At 46.3% G+C, this 21,733-nt stretch overlaps 1 protein-coding gene across 2 annotated transcripts in view; it reads left to right on the forward strand.

The window, feature by feature from the left end:
- Positions 1-20,738, forward strand: part of FAM219A (family with sequence similarity 219 member A) — a 226,100-nt gene extending 205,362 nt beyond the window's left edge. Inside the window, exons 4-6 of one of the 2 annotated variants that reach the window (XM_075582530.1) lie at positions 15,684-15,764; positions 16,713-16,767; positions 19,553-20,738. In XM_075582530.1, coding sequence (XP_075438645.1) covers positions 15,684-15,764; positions 16,713-16,767; positions 19,553-19,708 — 292 coding nt within the window. In that variant the 3' untranslated portion in view covers positions 19,709-20,738. Of the gene's footprint in view, positions 1-15,683; positions 15,765-16,712; positions 16,768-19,549 lie in introns of both variants that reach the window. The other variant, XM_075582519.1, reaches the window with a different exon arrangement.
- Positions 20,739-21,733: the final 995 nt, after the last annotated feature.

Genomic DNA, 21,733 nt, shown 5'->3' on the forward strand with positions numbered 1-21,733 from the left:
TTGGTACGTTTCACCCAAAAGTGGATTTGACGTTGCACAGATGGTCCATTATATAGGTTGGCAACATTTTAACAGCTCTCGGTATAAATAAAAAATATGCATAATTTCTGATTTAATTTAATTTGTCGCAATCAGGCATTCCACATCACACAACACGTCCAAATTAATTTTAAACAACGATCTGTCATATGCATGAAGTCACATTCTGACCTTCAATCATTCAATGTGCTTTTTATGATAATGTGTCCTACTTTGTAGCAATAAAATAGTGACACAATAACAGCTATTGTAATGATTGTATTGTTGAGTAAATATAATCTTGGTACGGGGGCCCCTGTATGGTTTGGGAGAATGCTGCTACTACACCAAAAGTTAGAAATGCTCAAGGCAACGCTCCAGAATAAAGTAAAGGAATGAGTGTTCAGACCGTCAGAGCAAAGTATACCTCACACAGAGGGGGAAACAAAGTAGACCTCACACAGAGGGGGAAACAAAGTATACCTCACACAGAGGGGGAAACAAAGTATACCTCACACAGAGGGGGAAACAAAGTATACCTCACACAGGGGGGAAACAAAGTATACCTCACACAGGGGGGGAAACAAAGTATACCTCACACAGAGGGGGAAACAAAGTATACCTCACACAGAGGGAAACAAAATATACCTCACACACAGGGGGAAACAAAGTATACCTCACACAGGGGGGGAAACAAAGTATACCTCACACAGAGGGGGAAACAAAGTATACCTCACACAGGGGGGGAAACAAAGTATACCTCACACAGAGGGAAACAAAGTATACCTCACACAGAGGGGGAAACAAAGTATACCTCACACAGAGGGGGAAACAAAGTATACCTCACACAGAGGGGGAGACAAAGTATACCTCACACAGGGGGGGAAACAAAGTATACCTCACACAGAGGGGGAAACAAAGTATACCTCACACAGAGGGGGAAACAAAGTATACCTCACACAGAGGGGGAAACAAAGTATACCTCACACACAGGGGGAAACAAAGTATACCTCACACAGAGGGGGAAACAAAGTATACCTCACACAGAGGGGGAAACAAAGTATACCTCACACAGAGGGGGAAACAAAGTATACCTCACACAGAGGGGGAAGCAAAGTATACCTCACACAGGGGGGGAAACAAAGTATACCTCATACACAGGGGGAAACAAAGTATACCTCACACAGAGGGGGAAACAAAGTATACCTCACACAGAGGGGGAAACAAAGTATACCTCACACAGAGGGGGAAACAAAGTATACCTCACACAGGGGGAAACAAAGTATACCTCACACAGAGGGGGAAACAAAGTATACCTCACACAGAGGGGGAAGCAAAGTATACCTCACACAGAGGGGGAAGCAAAGTATACCTCACACAGAGGGGGAAACAAAGTATACCTCACACAGAGGGGGAAACAAAGTATACCTCACACAGAGGGGGAAACAAAGTATACCTCACACAGAGGGGGAAACAAAGTATACCTCACACAGAGGGGGAAACAAAGTATACCTCACACAGAGGGGGAAACAAAGTATACCTCATACAGAGGGGGAAACAAAGTATACCTCACACAGAGGAAAACAACGTATACCTCACACAGAGCGGGAAACAACGTATACCTCACACAGAGGGGGAAACAAAGTATACCTCACAAAGAGGGGGAAACAAAGTATACCTCACACAGAGGGAAACAAAATATACCTCACACACAGGGGGAAACAAAGTATACCTCACACAGGGGGGGAAACAAAGTATACCTCACACAGAGGGGGAAACAAAGTATACCTCACACAGGGGGGGAAACAAAGTATACCTCACACAGGGGGAAACAAAGTATACCTCACACAGAGGGGGAAACAAAGTATACCTCACACAGGGGGGAAATAAAGTATACCTCACACAGAGGGGGAGACAAAGTATACCTCACACAGAGGGGGAAACAAAGTATACCTCACACAGAGGGGGAAACAAAGTATACCTCACACAGAGGGGGAAACAAAGTATACCTCACACAGGGGGGGAAACAAAGTATACCTCACACAGGGGGGGAAACAAAGTATACCTCACACAGAGGGGGAAACAAAGTATACCTCACACAGAGGGGGAAACAAAGTATACCTCACACAGAGGGGGAGACAAAGTATACCTCACACAGAGGGGGAGACAAAGTATACCTCACACAGGGGGGGGAAACAAAGTATACCTCACACAGAGGGGGAAACAAAGTATACCTCACACAGAGGGGGAAACAAAGTATACCTCACACAGAGGGGGAAACAAAGTATACCTCACACAGAGGGGGAAACAAAGTATACCTCACACAGAGGGGGAGACAAAGTATACCTCACACAGAGGGGGAAACAAAGTATACCTCACACAGAGGGGGAAACAAAGTATACCTCACACAGAGGGGGAGACAAAGTATACCTCACACAGGGGGGGAAACAAAGTATACCTCACACAGAGGGGGAAACAAAGTATACCTCACACAGAGGGGGAAACAAAGTATACTTCACACAGAGGGGGAAACAAAGTATACCTCACACAGAGGGGGAGACAAAGTATACCTCACACAGAGGGGGAAACAATGTATACCTCACACAGAGGGGGAAGCAAAGTATACCTCACACAGCGGGGGAAACAAAGTATACCTCACACAGAGGGGGAAACAAAGTATACCTCACACAGCGGAAGAGATGGGGGTCTGTAAACAGCTGGAGGATCTTACACAAATGTAAAGGAACAAGCTATGATTTGTGGGGTTACCAGAAACCTTCATCTTAACAAAAACTTTATTATAGAGGTACAAAAATCAAGCAACAAGAAGCACATATTACTGCTATAAAGGGGATTCTTTCTCCTTACCGCTTGTGGTGCATTTGCATGTCAAAAGATACATGTGCAATCCTGTCTTTCCCCATTATCTCTTAGCAAACAGTGCTTCCACTGCAGCAAGGAGTTCTGGGAATTGACATGCAAATGAGGACAGAGTCACCTTTTGCTTCTTATCCATTTTAACATGGACTCCTATAAGCTAATGCGTGCCGCATTAGGCCACGCTTATCTCGACGGTGACAGCGACGCAATGTTGCATCAAAACAAATGTATTGACGCCGTTGCGTGCGCTTATAGTAGGAGCGGCGCGACGCCTTGGTCGCGATCGCTGGAAGTCACTTCAATCGGATTTTTCCAGCGATCGCACCGTGATGTCAGCGTCGCCGGCACTATAAGCGCGGCCTTTCAGCACAGCCTGGGTTAAATAAGTGCATGGCCACTAACGCTACTCACAGACAGCTGTTTCGACCTTTTCGGTCTCGCGCGGTTGGTGACACTGGCTTTGCAATTTGAAGCCGAGATAGGTTTCCATCCTGGAACCCTATAAACTCATGCCTGCTGTATAGCACAGCTTTTTAGCACGGCATGGGTTAAAGAACACTGACAATGTTGTAGCATTATACAGTTACCCACCTTCCCACACCGAGCTGTTACTCAGGTGTGAAGGACACCTGCACCAAGTCTCCCAGGAGGTTGCCCTGAGATAAGATGAATCATCCAGTCAGGAGATAAGAAGCGTATGGTACAGAAGCTGTCCCAGTGCAGCTGTTCATCTCCAGTTTATTCATTCTTATCCCGGGAGGCGGCCGGATGCATTTTGAGGAACTATGCAGGTAATTGAACTCAATCTAGGGGTTTTCTTTCAGGTTACTGGGTAATAAAAAATGCAGCTCCCCAACTTTCTTTGATTTCCCAATTTTTCCTGCTAATATAGAGGTTCTCAACTCCAGTCCTCAAGGGCCACCAACAGGTCAGGCTTTCAAGATATCCCTGCTTCAGCACAGAGGGCTCAATCAGATGCTCAGTCGAAGACTAAACCACTAGCCGCTGATTGTGCCCCCTGTGCTGAAGAGCTACCTGTGCTGTCTTCGACTGTGCCACTGATTTAGCCACCTGTGCTGAAGCAGGGATATCCAGAAAAGCTGACCTGTTGGTGGCTCTTGAGGACTGGAGTTGGCCATCCCCGTGCTAACAGATATAGGAAAAATATAGGAAAAATACTACTTTTCATGATTCATCAATATAGGTTATATAGATGTTATAATGAACAGGAAACAGTTAGTGTCAGGTGACATTGCGGTAAGAAGGAAGGTGTTTCAGGGGGTTACATTATGAAACATATTTAGAAAAATAAACTAAAAAAAGGGGCTTTGCTTGAGAAAAAAAGATGACTTTGTGTCTCGTTGTCTCACACTTGTGTATCCCGATTTAAATGTCCTCAAAATTAAACAAAAAAGTATGGCTGTATTATCCGACATCGGAACCGCTTATCCGACGCTCACCACCACGGATTAACACGGACCCGCAATCCGACGGCCCGTTATCTGCCGGATACGGGAGGACCACCTGTATGTACGTACGTATGTCTTTATTTATATAACGGTAAGATAGATGGTCCAAGGCACTACGGATTTTCAAAAGATTTATTGCGTCCAAACAGCACGACGTTTCGACCTACTCAGAGGTCTTTCTCCAGTGACTGGCATACCATATAAAAAGTGCCCAATATATAGTCCCACAAATTAAAGCAAACAATCACCCCCCGGTCACCCACGTGAATCCACTAGAACTCTTATCTCCTTCCGCATTCCAAACAGTGCTCGTGTCCGCTCCGGTCATGGTGATGTCATCACGTCGTTACGTTCACGTTCTTCCGTGTGTCCTGATTGGCTCCGAAATCCCGCGAGTGTTCGTCATCAATGATGTCATCGTGGGCGTGGAGATACGCATCCCCGTCGCTGCAGGGCCTGGTCCCGCTGGCATCCTCACGTCACCGCGCCTGGTCCTGAGTTCACGCGCACGTGCATCATCACCGACGTCATCAGTGGGCGTGTCGGTCCGGTATTCATCCCTCATCCATCGCGCCATGTGAGATCCATCTTCGCTCTTGCGCAAGAACTTTGCGCCTGAGAGCGCTTCCTCCTGTCTCCTCACTAGGGATAGCGGAGGAGGGATAGTGCCACGGTTTGTGCTGGTGTGGGGGTCATACGATGCGGATTGTCACATAAGGGAGATATGGAGAAAATCAGCGTGGAATCAACAGTAGTGCTATTAATCCCCTAGGTGCATATATACAATAAAATAAATTAAGTAAAATGGGAAGGCTAGTTCTAATAAATGACCAACCTTATCACAATAGAGGGAGAAAAAAGAAGAGGATGGAGGTCAGCAGGAGCAGCAGCTAGTAGGTGAATCTACACAATATCAAATTATCTAGTGCCCAAAAAACAATTCAGGGACAAAAAAATAATTAAGGCCTGTAGGGAATACTGTGTTCAGTGTGAACATCCAGAACGCTTCTTTTTTTAATAAAGCTAAACGGTATCCTTTTCAGAACCTGGTAGTGTCTTGTGTATTTGATCTATTCCCATTACTTTGAGAGAGGCTACTGTACATTATGCTTAAATTCAGTGCAGTGTTTTATAAGAGCGGTTTCCTCTTTTTTTGCCCCCAATTTTGCTCCTATGTTCGATGAACCTAGTTTTCAACATCCTGTTTGTCTTTCCCACATAAACTAGCCCGCAAGGGCATTTCGTAGTGTATACAGCGTTAATGGAAGTACATGTGATTCTGCTTTTCATCATGTGCTTCTGCCCATTCCTGGGGTGATAGAATACATCACCGATATTAAGGCTGTTGCAGACTGTGCAGCCAAAGCACTCGGGTTTCGGGTTACTGATAACATGTGAGGTGGTGTAATGCTTTTTGTTACCCGCAGAAATGAGGATGTCCTTTACATTTTGTCCCCTTTCATATGCAAATCTGGGCATGTCCTTACAGATGGTACCAAATGATTCCTCCATCTGGAGCACTCTCCAGTGTCTACGGATGCTATTTTTTGATGAACCCGCTGGCTGCCGTGTATTTACTAACAAAACTAATCCTCTCCGGAAGTTTCCTTTCCTGTATTGTGTTGGGTTCTCTTTTGAAGGCTTCCTCTACCGTAGAGCACCTATGACCTCGTTTTATGAATCTGTGCTTAATATCACTCAATGTCTCCTCGACATTATCAGGCCTGTCGACTATCCTAGTCGCTCTAATTTTCTGTGACTAGGGTAGTATTTTGATTAGAGGGTCTGGGTGAAAACGTAATGCATGCAGTGCGAAATTCCTGTCCGTGGGCTTACGGTGCAGATCTGTGTGCAGATGTTGTCCGTCACAAGAGACAAGCACAAAGTAATGGGAATAGATCAAATACACAAGACACTTCCAGGTTCTGAAAAGGATATAGCTTTATTTAAAAAAAGAAGCGTTCTGGATGTTTACACTGGACACAGTATTCTCTTGAGCAGCGGTGGGCAAAGTGGGGGGGGCAGGAAATCTTTCTGGGGGGGCACGGGCGGTTGCAGTGGCCCCGCGCTCTTCCCCACGGCATTTAAATTAAATGCCGGGCATCGCGTGAGGCCTCTGCAACGCTATACTTACCTTGACTCTGTCGGCGTCACTCGTGTCCATGGCAACGTGGTGGGTCGCGTGCCGTGACGTCACACGCGTCAAATGACGCTGCGGGTCAAGTGACGTGATGTCACATGACCCCGCGGCGTCATTTGACGCCGCTTCAAGGCAAGGGAGGGGGCGCGAGCACCAGCGGAAGAAAGGCAGAGCGGTGCAGCTGCAAAAGTTTGCGCCCCCCTCCCCTACAGGCCTTAATGATTTTTTTGTCCCTGAATTGTTTTTTGGGCACTAGATAATTTGATATTGTGTAGATTCACCTACTAGCTGCTGCTGCTGCAGCTGCTGCTGACCTCCATCCTGCTTTTCCTCTTCTTTTTTCTCCCTCTATTGTGATAAGGTTGGTCATTTATTAGAACTAGCCTTCCCATTTTACTTAATTTATTTTATTGTATATATGCACCTAGGGGATTAATAGCACTACTGTTGATTCCACACTGATTTTCTCCATCTCTCCCTTATGTGACAATCCGCATCGTATGACCCCCACACCAGCACAAACCGTGGCACAATCCCTCCTCCGCGATCCCTAGTGAGGAGACAGGAGGAAGCGCTCTCAAGCGCATAGTTCTTGCGCAAGCGCGAAGATGGATTTCACATGGCGCGATGGATGAGGGATGCATACCGGACCGACACGCCCACTGATGACGTCGGTGATGATGCACGTGCGCGTGAACTCAGGACCAGGCGCGGTGACGTGGGGATGCCAGCGGGACCAGGCCTTGCAGCGACGGGGATGCGTATCTCCACGCTCACGATGACATCATTGATGACGAACACTCGCGGGATTTCGGAGCCAATCAGGACACACGGAAGAACGTGAACGTAACGACGTAATGATGTCACCAATACCGGAGCGGATACGAGGACTGTTTGGAATGCGGAAGGAGATAAGAGTTCTAGTGGATTCACGTGGGTGATCGGGGGGTGATTGTTTGCTTTAATTTGTGGGACTATATATTGGACAGCTTTTTATATGGTATGCCAGTCACTGGAGAAAGACCTCTGAGTAGATCGAAACGTCGTGCTGTTTGGACGCAATAAATCTTTTGAAAATCCGTAGTACCCTGGATCATCTATCTTATCTCTATGCTCAGGATTTCCTTAGACAGGTTTTCCCTGAACCAGGAGCACCGGTACAAAATTGCAAGTATCTTGCCCCTTTTTGATTTCTATTCGGTGTGAGCACTGTTATATCTTGTTTATTTATATAGCACCATTAATGTACATACAGTAGGGCTTCACAGTAGTAATACATGTGACATTCATATAAATAACAAATAATACAAATAACAGAACATGGGAATAACTGCTTCAGACATAAACATTAACATTTAGGAAGAGGAGTCCCTGCTCCGAAGAGCTTACAATCTAATTGGTAGGTAGGAAGACCGTACAGAGACAGTAGGAGAGAGTTCTGGTAAGTGCGTCTGCAGGGGAAGCTTTATGTATCAGGTGTACAGTATTAGCCGCGGAGCTACTCGTATGCTTCATTAAGCAGATGTGTTTTAAGGTGGGTCTTAAAGGTAGATAGAGTGAGTGCTAGTTGGATATTGAGGGGGAGGGCATTCCAGAGGTGTGGGGCAGTTAGTGAGAAAGGTTTAAGGCGGGAGAGGGCTTTAGATACAAAGGGGGTAGAGAGAAGACATCCTTGAGCGGAACACAAGAGTCAGAATGGTGCATAGCGAGAAATTAGGGCTGAGATGTAAGGAGGGGCAGAAGAGTGTAAAGCTTTAATTTTGGTTTACCTTGATGTGGTATGCAGGCTTATGACGCTTTGGCCAGAGGGTTTAACTAAATAACCAAGTAATTATTATTATTATTATTATTGAAGTATTTAAACTTTATACTTATTACTTTATATGTTTTGTCAATTGGATGTAGCATTGGGCACCCCTGTCTTTTGTTTTATACATTTGCCACACTCAGTAGCACTCTTTTTGACATAAATATATATTCAAGGTGTGGTGGGTGTGGGAGTTTGAGCTAGCTGGGAATGTGTGTGTTAATCCCAAAAGAATGTAACAATGTATTGTATTTAACCATAACACACTTAAAACATATTTAAAAACAGAATAGCGGGACCCCAAAATAGACACGGTGGAAGTGCATGAATAACTCTATAAAGGCATGGGTCTAACCTCAGCACTAATTGAAAGCTGATGCAGCAGAGGCACAGGTGAGAGACCAGGGAAACAGATTCCCTGAATCATCAAGACCGGCGGGTCAGAGAAATAGAACCCAAAGGACAGAACTAACAATAAATCTGGCTAGATATCTCAGGCAGACACATATACTGTACAGAAAAATGTCATCATGGATCAGACTCTGAAAGGTATAATGCACCGGAGTCAGGAAAAAAAAAGCTGACATTAGATAGTCCGTGACCAAAATCCAGAGAATAAGCACAAAAAACACCTTAATAGGTGGATAGATATAGTGAAAAATCCAGTTATTATGGAGATAATGCACATCAATATATACAATGGTCGTCCAACCACACACGGGAGGGGAGAAAGGGATGTATACTTATCCCCCGTGATGAGCGTGTGCAGTATAGTCCAATGAAGGATCGAGTCAGATCACGAGGAGGAACTAGGCCAAAGTTTCCCCCTCGTTCCAGCAGGAGCAGAGTAGCACAGCCAGAAGAGATGTAAGTCCTTAGGTCAATAATAAAGCACAAACACTTAGATAAAGTCTCGGGGTCCCGCTTCAACTCCCACTCTACACGTGTTTCGCCTTGTGGCTTCTTCACGGAGTGAGGAGTCAGCAGTGTAAGGACTACGGACTTGCTCGCGGGGTGCCAACGGACCGCACTCCTTACCTGACGCGCGCTGCGCGCATGCGCACCAGGATGGCATCATCCGACGCCGCTGACTTAGGCTCTGCCTCCGGATCATGCCGCGTGCTACCTGTGCGTGGTGCTTGCACGTGACACGTGCGCCACGCCCCCAAGCTCTGTGTCAACATTCTTTAGCTGCACAAACAGCTACACCTGCTCGTTGAGCCCTGGACCTATCACAGCTGCCGTGGAGGCCACGCCCCCGCCCACCCCCATGGGGGTTGGCTGATCCAGCCTATATATGCTCACCAATGTCACAAAAATATTGGCTGAGCATAGATTCTTGTTACCTGTGTTCACCCTTGCTGTTCCTGCCTTGTTCCTGTCCTGTTGCATTGTCCCAGTTTTGATCTTCTGTGTACTGAATCGGCTTGCTTTGACTACTCCGAAAAAAGAGCGTTTGCCTGAAACGCGTCAGAGTGGTTTTACCTGGCATTCCCTCATATATGCCATAATTAAAGTTTATTTTTAACCTCTACTTTGGTGTTTAGCCTCAATTTTTCAACAGCTGTGCTCCGCTTCTATCCTTGGATTACTTTATCTCTCGCTTCTATCCTTGGATTACTTTATCTCTGACTCCTCGCTCCTCTCTAATCCTGACCTCGGCATTGTACCTCGACCACTCTCCACTCTCCAACCCTGACCGTCGGCAAAAGTACCTTCTACGCTCCGGATATCTCCTACGTTGAACTAGGCAAGTATAGACTACTCTGATCTCTATATCCCTGACCTGGCTGCCAAGACAAACCTACACTCCGGACGTGGCCCCCGTGCCTGTGGCTGGTGTTTGTTACTACTCCCATTTCAGTACCAGGCTCTCGTCTTGTTTGTGGTGAGCACAGCGTGACAAGCAGGAGACATGTTGCTATTTACAGGAAACCAGTTGATTGAGTTTCGCGCGCTCTCAGCATAAGCAGAATTGCTATTCGCTGCCTTAGCGCGTCATGGGGGCGTGGCTAGTCAGCTGCTGGCCACATTAGTGCCTACAGCCGATCAAGGAGACCTCTCAGCAGCCCATCCAATCACTGCCTACATGTCGTCATGGGGGTGTGACTGACAGCCAGCTGATCTCTTTAGTGCAGGAGAACCGGGGGGTGGAGACCACTCACGGCACGCTATCGGCATTGGTAGTGTGTCCAAACACGGCATGTTATCATAGGAGCGTTGCTAATACCCGGCTGATCTCTTCAGTGCAGGGAAACGATTGCGTTGACCTCTAGCACCCGCATCATTGTTATGCCAACATCAGCAGCACACACGGCACGGTCGCAGACAGCAGGGCCCATCACATGAAATGCAGGCTGATGATATTACTGTGGTCCCACAGATCCTGTTCTAAAGCGTCGCCTTCTTGAAACAGTGGGGCCAGAGCAAGTTCAAAGCTGGAGCATCACTAGACCGCAAAAGCATTTTCCCCATGCAAATACAAAACAGAAAAAACAGAAACATAGTAAAGACATGATAAAAGCATACAGTATGAATGGTATTTATGACACTAAGAAAGGGGGCATATAACAAAGTATCTAACCTCTCCTTTGTAAATGATAATCCAGAGTCTTATGGAAATTTGCCTGGACATTGATCTATCAGAGGAAACCACAATAATGGTATAACAAATATTTCACAATAGTCAAAACTTTAGAGAAACATGGCAAAGCCTACGGAATCGTCCAGCCCCTTGGGTACCATAGTCCGAAGCTGAATGATCCCCCTGGTTTCTCTCTGTAGAGGGGCCTTTTCCAGATCCCCACCTCTGATAACCAAAGATATTTTATCTATTGCCATGGCCACCAATAAACTGGGGTGCATGTCATGTTTCTGCAAAAAGTGCCATGCAACAGTTATGATCTTTTTAAATGCATCTAGGTCCTTTTGTGCATTGCGTATGTTCCTGCCATGTTCCAATACTCCTAATCTAACCTCCCTGGTAGTTATCCCTACATAAATCAACGGATCATTGCGGCTGCAGGGGCTCACTGGTAAGCGTGAGCGCGCCTCAGCACGGGTCAGCGCCTAAGCACTGACCATGCCCGAGGCCTTAGGCTTGGTCCCTGCTGGCTACTGCAGCGCCCGCTATGGCGGATGCTGCAGGGACACGAGCCGCCCCTCAATGAGGCCAGGCCCGCTGCGAGGGGTGGACGCCGCGCTGCGCTGACAGTTTTTCCAGGAGAGTAGAAAATTGAGTTCACTACTAGCGACAGAACGCTAGGCCACGCCCCCCAGCGGTTCAGCCAATGAGGGTGAACCTGCTAGGTGACGTCATGGCCGCGCCCCCTGTCACTCCCCAGTCACGCCCCCCTGTCTTTCCACCTGCAGCTCACTGCTGACCGGGGAACTCGGCTGCACGCGCCTCCAGCCTGGTAGGCGCGCAGACAGCGGGGCCGTAACCTTACCGTTAATACTATGTGAAAATCCCCTGGCTACACTAGATTTACCGTAACCTCTATTGTAAAACCTTTCCTTCATCTCTATGGCCCTTTGGTCAAATAATTCAATGGTTCGTTTTAACCTCAACAACTCACTTGTAGGTATTCCTGAGATCTGATGTTTAGGGTGAGAACTAACGGCATGCAATATAGCATTAGTAGAGGTGTCTTTGTGGAGAATATCAGTGACCACATGGCCAGACTTTACAAAGCCAATCTTAAGGTCTAAAAAATCGACAGAGTCATGACTCCATTTAAAAGTCAGTCTAATGTTACGGTTGTTATGGTTGAGGACATCAATGAAACCCTCAAACTCCATGGCACTGCCCTGCCACAGTATGAGGATGTCGTCGATGTACCTCAACCACAACAGAATATGACCTGTTACAACAGAGTTGCTCTCCGCAAAGACAACTTCATGTTCTCCATCCTAGGATGATGAGGGCGCACATGTCGCCCCCATTGCTGTTCACAGTATAACATGGGTTAAAATCCTGGCAATTGGTGTATGTTTTTTTGAAGTAGACATGGGTATTTTTGTTAAATCACCTTCAGTGTTACTTAGTGACAAGGACATTGGGAACCTGGGAAGTATTTTACTTTATTTAGCTCCTCTTATAGGTTGAGTTGACCTCTCTCTTCAATTACCCTTCACCTGACACCTGCCATTGGCATTTGAGAAAGGCCCTTGAGGCCGGAACGTCATTTATCATTGGCACCCAATAAATTTTCTAAGCAGAAATCCGCAGTGCCCAGGTTTTTCCTTCCTGACATTATAGTGCTGGCAGAGACATGGAGACACAGAATGGACATTTTCCTGTAAGAATAAGACATTTATGAGAGTTTGGCAATTACATTGATAAGTTATTTATAGAAGGGATATCCTTAAAACCTGACCTGTTGGGGGGAGGGGGGTCTTGAGGACTAGAGTTGAGAACCCCTGCACTATTGTATAATCATATTAGATTGACATGGCACTGTCCTCTCCCCTTTCTTCACACCTCTCTTTAGATTATCCACCATCCCCCAAAATGTACAGGGAATTAAAAAAACAGTGATTGGTATTTGTTAGTTTATTTTATCGTTCTCAGGACATCCCCCTGTGCATTACAACAGGGACATGGAATATGGGAAAAATACATGCATAGAAGATTCCCCCCCATACTGTAAAAGATCTTGCAATGGGTAGTGACATCGGAAATCAGAGACGCAATGTATCTGGTTGCAGCTCCGTACAGATAGTATTGAGAGGATGAAAAGGCTGGACAGCCTTTTATTCCTGAGCATATAAAAATAAGGTGTTCAGTGTGAGATGGGCAGGCAAATTATTGGAGATAAGGAAAAAGCAGAGGTAAACTAATTCTTTGTTTTTACCAGGGAAGAATCAATTGCAATAGGAGTGATGCAGGAGGAATCTACAAGCTCTATATTAATGAACAATTGGTTAACTGAGGAAGAAGTTCATACTTGAAGGTTTAGTACGAGGTCATATTCAGGAATACCTAATGGGAAACAAAAGTATTAGTAATGGACAGCATGGATTTAGGAAGGATAGATCATGCCAAACTATCCTTATTAGTTTCTTTGAGGAGGTAAGTAGGAATTGAGACCAGAGTAATGCAGTTGATGTGGTCTACTTAGATTTTGTAAAGGCTTTTCATACAGTTCCACACAAGAGGTTAGTGTACAAACTAAAGCAAATTGGACTCAGTAAAAATATTTGTACCTGGATTGAAAACTGGTTGAAGGATAGACACCAAAGAGTTGTCGTTAATGGAACCTTTTCAGGTTGGGCTAAAGTTGTGAGTGGAGTACCTTAAAGATTGGTACTGGGACCCCTGCTTTTTAACTTGTTTATTAATGAACTTCAGGTTGGCAGAGAGAGCAAAGTCTCCATCTTTGCTGATGATACTAAATTGGTAGTAGAATCAGAGCAGTATGTAATTTCTCTTCAGGCCTGGGACATAGTGGTGTGAGCAAGGCTGAGCCGTGCTGAGCCACGCTCACACTCGGCACTGAGCCCCTGCAGCCGCAATGAGAGCGGCTTTAGCAGGGGCTCACGCACGCTTGCGGAAGCGTGTGTCACACCAAGTTTTCAGATTTTCCTGCTTGCCGGAGCGCAGGGCCGGTCACGTGAGCGGTTCGCCCAATGAGGGCGAACCAACTCCGTGACATCACTGACCCGCCCCCGGACAGCGCGCTGCGTAAGGCCAGGGAAAGCACCGCTTTCCCTGAGCCTCAGCGTGCCTCCACACTGTTTTAAATGACTATGTCCCAGTCCTCAGAAGGACTTGGAGAGACTGGAAACGTGGGCAGGTAAATGACAGATGAGGTTTAATACAGATAAATGTAAGGTTATGCATTTGGGAACCAAGAAGAAACAGGCAATTTACAAATTAAATAGGGATAAATTAGGAGAATCCTTCATGGAAAAGAATTTAGGAGTGTTTGTAGAAAGCAGTTTTAGCAATAGTGCCCAAAGTCATGCAGTAGCTGCAAATGCAAAACAGATCTGATCTTGCATTAAACGGGGAATGGATGGGATGCACGTAAACATAATTACAATTTAGGGCACCACTCCATAGAAAATAAATGATGGAACTAGAGAGTGCAGAAAAGAGCCACCAAATTAATAAAGGGGATGGATAATCTGATTTATGAGGAAAGACTAGCTAAATTTAGATTTGTTTACATTACAAAAGTAGCATCTAAGAGGGGATATGATAACTATATACAAATACAATACAATGAGATTTCAAAAGAACTATTCATCCCACGGGCAGTACAAACGACCTAGCGTCATCCCTTAAGATTGGAGGAAAGGAGATTTCACCAGCCACAAAGGAAAGGGTTCTTTACAGTAAGGGCAGTTACACTGTGGGATTCATTACCCATGGAGACTGTGATGGCAGATACAATAGATATTTTCAAAAAAAGGTTGGACATCTTTTTAGAAAGGAAAGGTATACAGGGATATATCTAATAAGTAAACATGGGAAGGATGTTGATCCAGGGTGTAATCCGATTGCCAATTCTTGGAGTCAAGAAGGAATGTATTTTTCCCCTTATGAGATATCACTGGATCTTTTTTCACTGGGGTTTTGTGTTTGCCTTCCTCTGGATCAATATAATGTGAGTATGGCTAAAGTATCTGTCATCTAAATTTAGCCTAGATTGATCTTGATGGATATGTCTTTTTTCAATCTCATCTACTATGTAACTATGTAACTATCAAGCTGTGATGTGACTGCAGGCTTGCTGATATCTTGTGTGTTCTAAAATGAGATAAATGTTCTTCTTTCCCTGGCTCTAGTATCCATACCACAAAAGAATGTTTGGTTTAGATAAAGACTACTACCCAAAAACCCCTATTCAATAAGCTAAGATTCTAGTTGCATTCATTTGAATGGATCTGAACTCTTTTCCTGCCGAAGATGCATATCAAATAGGGGCTTTAAAGACTCAATGCAGCCTCCTTTATTACAACATGTATAGGTATTATACTTTTAAATTACATATAATAAAGTAGAGTACAGCACATGCTTTGTCCCTGATAGTATCTCCAACAGGTTAGGTTGCCTACATAAGTAGCCAGCAGTATTGTATCTACTGATGATATAGAATACTGTGTTATAATGCAGAATATCACAGTTTCCATAGGATTCAATGGATTCATAATGCGCCAGAGGGAGCAATGCCCTTTTCTACATCTGTATGTAATTTTCTTTGCATCCCTAAAATAGAAATAGCATCACGCCCCTGGAATGCCCATTTGATGCATAGGTTGGTAAACGGGTATCTGTGTTGATATGTTCACCTCTGACGTGTTTACTCTGCTTCAGGACGGGATTAATGTTGTTTCATGGTTTTCTTTGGATTCTCCGCAGACTGGTCGTCCCAAACAAAGGCTATTCCTCTCTAGATCAGAGTCCAGATGAGAAACCCCTGGTAGCCCTGGACACAGACAGGTAACGAGACAGAAGGCTTGCTAACTATTTGCCTATTTATTTATCTGTTGACCTAACTATTGTCCCGAAACACGATAACACTCATCAAAGTGTACTTTAAGGAATGCACCAACCTTGATCTGAAGGTATGTTTAGTGATGAACCTTAAGATCAGGAGATCCTAGCCGGCTGCTCCTATTGGTTAAAGTTTTAAACCTTCAGCTAATTTAAATCAGACAGAAGAGGTATGCCTAAGGGCTGTATTTTAACACACACTTCATCCAGTGCTCACTTATTCTCACAGAGCTTCCTCCAGTATTCATTTGAACTTTCCATATATATAATACATATAATTTTGACACGTTGTCCAAGAAAACCATTATTGATCCTGTTGCACACTTATATTACATTTCTTTGGAATGTGTACTCGCTACGCCTCTATATACACAATATCAGTCTCGTTGGGTTAATCAGAGGTGCGATTCATGTTAATTGAAGAATACCCCCTTCCCCGAAAAAGTAGTAGCAGCAGAATTTCAATGGGAACACAATGTCCTTTCAAAGAATTTATTACCAAACGGCCGTCATCCCGGCTTCCATAGAGTCCCATATTTACTGAGTGTGGCTCAGCCGTACGGTTCGACGCCATCACTGCATGTTTTTGTGCATTAGCCCATGTTAACGGGGGTAATAACACCTGCTACATCTGTAGCGCAGCACAAGACTAGAGAATTAAGGCAGCCTTCTGACTGCTTATAACAGGAGTGGCCAACTCCCGGGCCACCAACAGGTCAGGTCTTAAGGATATCCCTGCTTCAGCACAGGTGGCTCAATCTATGGCTCAGTCAAAAAGACTGAGCCACCTGTGCTGAAGCAGGGATATCCTTAAGACCTGACCTACTGGTGGCTCTTGGTGTTGGCCACCCCTGGCTTACTGTATAATGATATTTCCATTCTTTCTTTTACCAGCGATGATGACTTTGATATGTCCAGGTACTCGTCCTCGGGATATTCCTCGGCCGAGGTGAGTCAATGGCTTGAGCCAAAGCAAACACTGGGGGCGGTTCTTGTTAACCTTTTCTTAAAGACCAACTGCACGTCTTGGCAATTGCACATAATATAAGGATGAAACTGTGTCAAGCCTAAATTCAAACCACACGTCCCACCCCCAACCCCTCCACCTCCACCCCCAAAAACCCTCCCCAAACCCCACACACACCCCAATTCCCCCACGCACACCCCACCCCCCACACACAGACCCCCACCCTTCCCCACACAAACCATTCCCCACCTCACCATACACACAGGAAGATTAAAATATAGACGCTATTGCGTCCCAAAATAAGAACTTTGCACCTACATTTTGCCTTGGATGCATAGAGCCCCAGGTCATTAATCCCCCTTCTGAAATCGCATAAATAAACCCAAGAGATGGAAGTCCCCACAATCAGCATCTTATATGTGGTGGCGGTAAGGTGCGTGCGAGCCCCTCGCTGCCCGTATAATGTAACCTTTCAGCTTGCGAATGCATTCAAAAATAAAATAAGACACATTTGTCTGAAAGGTACAATTCCGATTTTAGTGCCCTTTGAAAAGACAAATGACACTTTCACGTTTTGTAGCCGGGCCTTTCCCTTTCACTCGCCCATAAATGTCAGCTCATCCCCGGGGCTCTGCACAAGCCACTTTGAAGGCTCCTTTTGATGAAGGCTCCCGGGACGACGCCTTTGCTATGATGGATGGACGGGCTGGTGCGGTGTGACTGAGATTTTATTCTCGATGTTTAGGGCTTTGTGCGGACAGTTTGTTTCCAAAAAGGATCACGTTTTGTACAATGCAGCTCGAATTTTCTTTTTATAGGTGTAGACCAGGAGTTTTGCCAACTCCAGTCCTCAAGGGCCACCAACAGGTCAGGTTTTCAAGATATCCCTGCTTCAGCAGAAGAGGCTCAATCACTCATTGAGCCCCCTGTGCTGAAGAGCCACCTGTGCTGTCTTCAACTGAGCCACCTGTGCTGAAGCAGGGATATCCTGAAAACCTGACCTGTTGGGTTGCCACCTTCTACTAAAGGCTAACCCAGAGATCACATTTTTAAATGTAGCGCTTGCCTTCGTCGGCGACGTCTCCTGGCATCCTTACGACATCTTCCCGTCATCTTCCGCTGCAACCCGTCAATATGGCTCCCATGACAACGGGATGCTACGTGACGTCGCACAGCGTCCAGTTGCCATGACACCAGGACGCCTTATGGCGCCGAGACGTCACAAAGCGTCCTGTTGTCATGAGAACAGGCGTCACGTCACACGGGGACGTCACGTAGCGGTCCCGTCGTCGTGGCAACGCGGCACCATGTAACGCCGCACAGCCATATTGACAGGGGAGGATGCTGGGAGACGCCGCTGCCGTTCGTCTCCACCCGGAGGTTTACAAGGTAAGCCCGTAGCCCGGAGATACGTGGCCAAAACCCATAGTCTGCAGGTCAAACCCAGAGTGGTGGCAACCCCGGTGGCCCTTGAGGACTGGAGTTCGCCTCCCCTGCTGTAGCCCTTCTTAAAAATATATGTTTTAAAAATGGGGGGAATACACAAAAAATAGAGAGTGTTGTAGCGCCAAAGCAGCTATTAAACTGGAAGCCAGGTGTACAGATGTGTGTGGGACATAATGGGATATGTGGCAGTATAGGAAGCACAGCGAGGAAGCCAGTCCCAAACCTGTCTGTAAGATCGCCACGGCTATGAACGGCTTGTAGAAAAGGCGGTGTAAGGTGTAGTTAAATAGTATTTGTACCGGAACATATCATTACAAAACACCACAAAGTAACAGGTCGCAGGCGCTGCCGGTTTCTTACCGCGGAAGTAAAAGCTGGAAATAGGGTGGTCACGGTATTCAGCAACGCTGGGGTTACACATTCTCGTATAACCCCCTCTATAATTCCTCCTATTACCCTGTAACTCCCTGTGCTGATCTCTCACTGCCCTCCTCTCACCACAGCAACCCCTCCCCCCACCTCACCTCTAAGGCCTCGGGCATGGTCAGCGCTTGTGTGCTGACCCGTGCTGAGGCGTGCTGCTGCTCGGCACTGAGCCCCTGCAGCCGCAATGAGAGCGGCTTTAGCAGGGGCTCGCGCACGCGTCCGCACGCTTGGGGAAGCGTGTGTCTGATGCAGGTTTGAAATTTGGCGCTCGCCGGAGCGCAGGGCCGGTCACGTGAGCGGTTCGCCCAATGAGGGCGAACCAGCTCCGTGACGTCACTGGCCCGCCCCCAGACCCGCCCCCGACACGCCCACGGACGACGCGCTGTGGAAGGCCAGGGAAACACCGCTTTCCCTGAGCCTCAGCGCGCCTCAGCCCGGATCAAAGCACTATGTCCCAAGCCTAACTCTCCATCTCTCCCACACCCCCCAACTCGCACTCTCTTCCTCAGCCCACCTCTTACTCCCCCACACCCCACCTCTCACCACAGCAACCCCTCCCCCACACCTTACCTCTCACTCTTCTTCTCACCCCTCCCCTCACTCTACTGCTTCCTCCGTGGGCTCTACCTGCGGTACGGGGTCCATCCAGGAACCTGGCGCCGTAAGAGGGGAACACCCAGGCGGCCGATACGGGAAGTTGGACCCAACTTACGACAGGGCTCAACTACCGTTTCAGTGAGCCAGCCGACCCCCCTCCGCCGCAGCCAGACAGTGGGAGTAGCGACGGGGGAACGCAAGGGAGGTCCTTGTGGGCGGCATGCAGAAACGCTTTGTAAATATGGCTCTTAATCCTAGGAAAGTTTTGGGTGTCAATTTCTCTCCTTGTCCACAGCAGATAAATCAAGACTTGAACATCCAGTTGCTAAAGGACGGATACCGGTTAGACGAGATTCCGGACGACGAAGACCTGGACCTGATACCCCCAAAGTCCATCAACCCCACCTGCATGTGCTGCCAAGCCAACTCCTCCACCACCTGCCACATCCAGTAATGAGGAGGGCGCCGCTGATTTGTGCTTTCCACGATAACTGTAAAACTTAACAGCCATTGCTTCCTCCTATGGTAGGACATGCACCTATTTGTGTTCATGGAGCCAGGAGAAACCAAAAAAAAAAAATTATAATAATCCATTCTTTTTTTTTTTTATTTGGTCTGCTAGGCGAGATTTGTATTTATTTTATCGGGGAAAGGAATGGATGCACCCATAGGAGCCTGGGTTGATGGGGTGGCCTGGTCTGGGAACGGGTGTTGATGCTGCAGACAGGCAATCAAATGAAGCTAGTTATATGGAGGGCAGAGCTGTCCACCTCATCTAAGATCTAAGCCAGAAGATGGGTTGAGTACGGTGGTCCATGGGTAGTAAGAAGAGTTTGCCAAGGCCCCGTCTAGTCTTTAGAAGAGAGGGATCGTCGAAACCATGCTACAGTATGTAGGACACGCATGCGTTCCCCCCCCTGCTTTCATTCATTTAGAAGGAACACAAAGGATGTGTTTGCAGAGCAGTTGTTTTAGCACCGGATGGAAATTCTTCATTGTATGAGGAGCGTGAAATGAAACCAGCAATATAATTTGATGTCTTGTATGTATCCCGAAGCACACGGTGAATATGCGCATCTTCCATATGTCACGTTCCTTGTCATGCGTTCCACATCCACTGGCACCTGTCACTCCATGTGCAGATGGAATAGTCCAGGGGGGCTCAACTCCAGGCCTCCAGCCCCCCCCCCCCCCCCCCAAACAGTTCTGGGTTTTCAAGATATCGCTGCTTCGGCACAGGTGGCTCAATCAGTCCCTGTTTCAGCACAGGTGGCTCAATCAGAGGCTCAGCCACCCGTGCTGAAGCTGGGATATCCTAAGAGCCAGACCTGCTGGGGGAGCTTGAGGACTGGAGTTGATCACCTTGGAATACCCCAATATGCTTTCCCTCGGCTTTGTAAAACATACTGGACACCTAACAAGCTCCTATTAAACCCCCAAAATACCCACAACATATATATAAGCATATGAGTGTCAGAGGAGTGCTACTGAGCATGGCAATATGCATTAAAACCAGAGACATAACATAAAACACAGACAAAGCTCAGTTTTTAGCACATCTAGTGAGACTCATACACGGTACAGTGCCTAAATATATATGGATAAATATCTAATAAGTAAATGGTCTTTTAGTTTGACATTTTTGGCCAAAATTGTTGTAAGCCCCTGAGCCAACGCCAAGGCAGACCACATATCAGCGTTAGGGACCCCTGATATGTGGTCTGCCTTGGCGTTGGCTCAGGGGCTTACAACAATTTTGGCCAAAAATGTCAAACTAAAAGACCATTTACTTATTAGATATTTATCCATATATATTTAGGCACTGTACCGTGTATGAGTCTCACTAGATGTGCTAAAAACTGAGCTTTGTCTGTGTTTTATGTTATGTCTCTGGTTTTAATCCTCGGCTTTGTAATGTAGACCTTCACGAGGGGGAAACAGTGTAATATACTATTGGGCAAACCAGTGTAAAAAAAAAACACAGCACTATATTTATCATAACAAGAGGATCCCATTATAAGCAATACCAGTTATTCCTTTGTGACTGTATGTCGGCCGAAATATTTCCCACTGTTTTTGCCTCCGTTTTGCAGCCAGGATACTGTAGTAATTGACCCCTAAAGTTACTTAGTAGGTTAGTTATCAAAGTCTTTCCGCTGCGAAACAGAGGCAAAACATTATGAAATAAAAGCACCGTCATTATCACAGAAATAACCTGTTCCCCTGTAAATAGGACATTTTCCTCCGTGCAATCCAGTCTGGGGCTGTTTCCTGCAACGTTTCGGCCCCAGTTTGTTCCTGAGAAATGTAGATAAATAACCTTTGTAGCGTTAGCAATGTAACACCTTTAGTGGCGGCTGAGCTTGCATCTTACTACGGGTCTCTGTCTGACCCTGAAGGGTTACGTTGTACCAGGTGCAGCGGGTTAGGACTTTTTCACTTGCAAGGAAAACCTGGGGTGGCCAACTGCAGTACTGAA

This window comes from Ascaphus truei, chromosome 1, assembly GCF_040206685.1.
Source record: "Ascaphus truei isolate aAscTru1 chromosome 1, aAscTru1.hap1, whole genome shotgun sequence".
NCBI classification, from domain to species: Eukaryota; Metazoa; Chordata; class Amphibia; order Anura; family Ascaphidae; genus Ascaphus; species Ascaphus truei.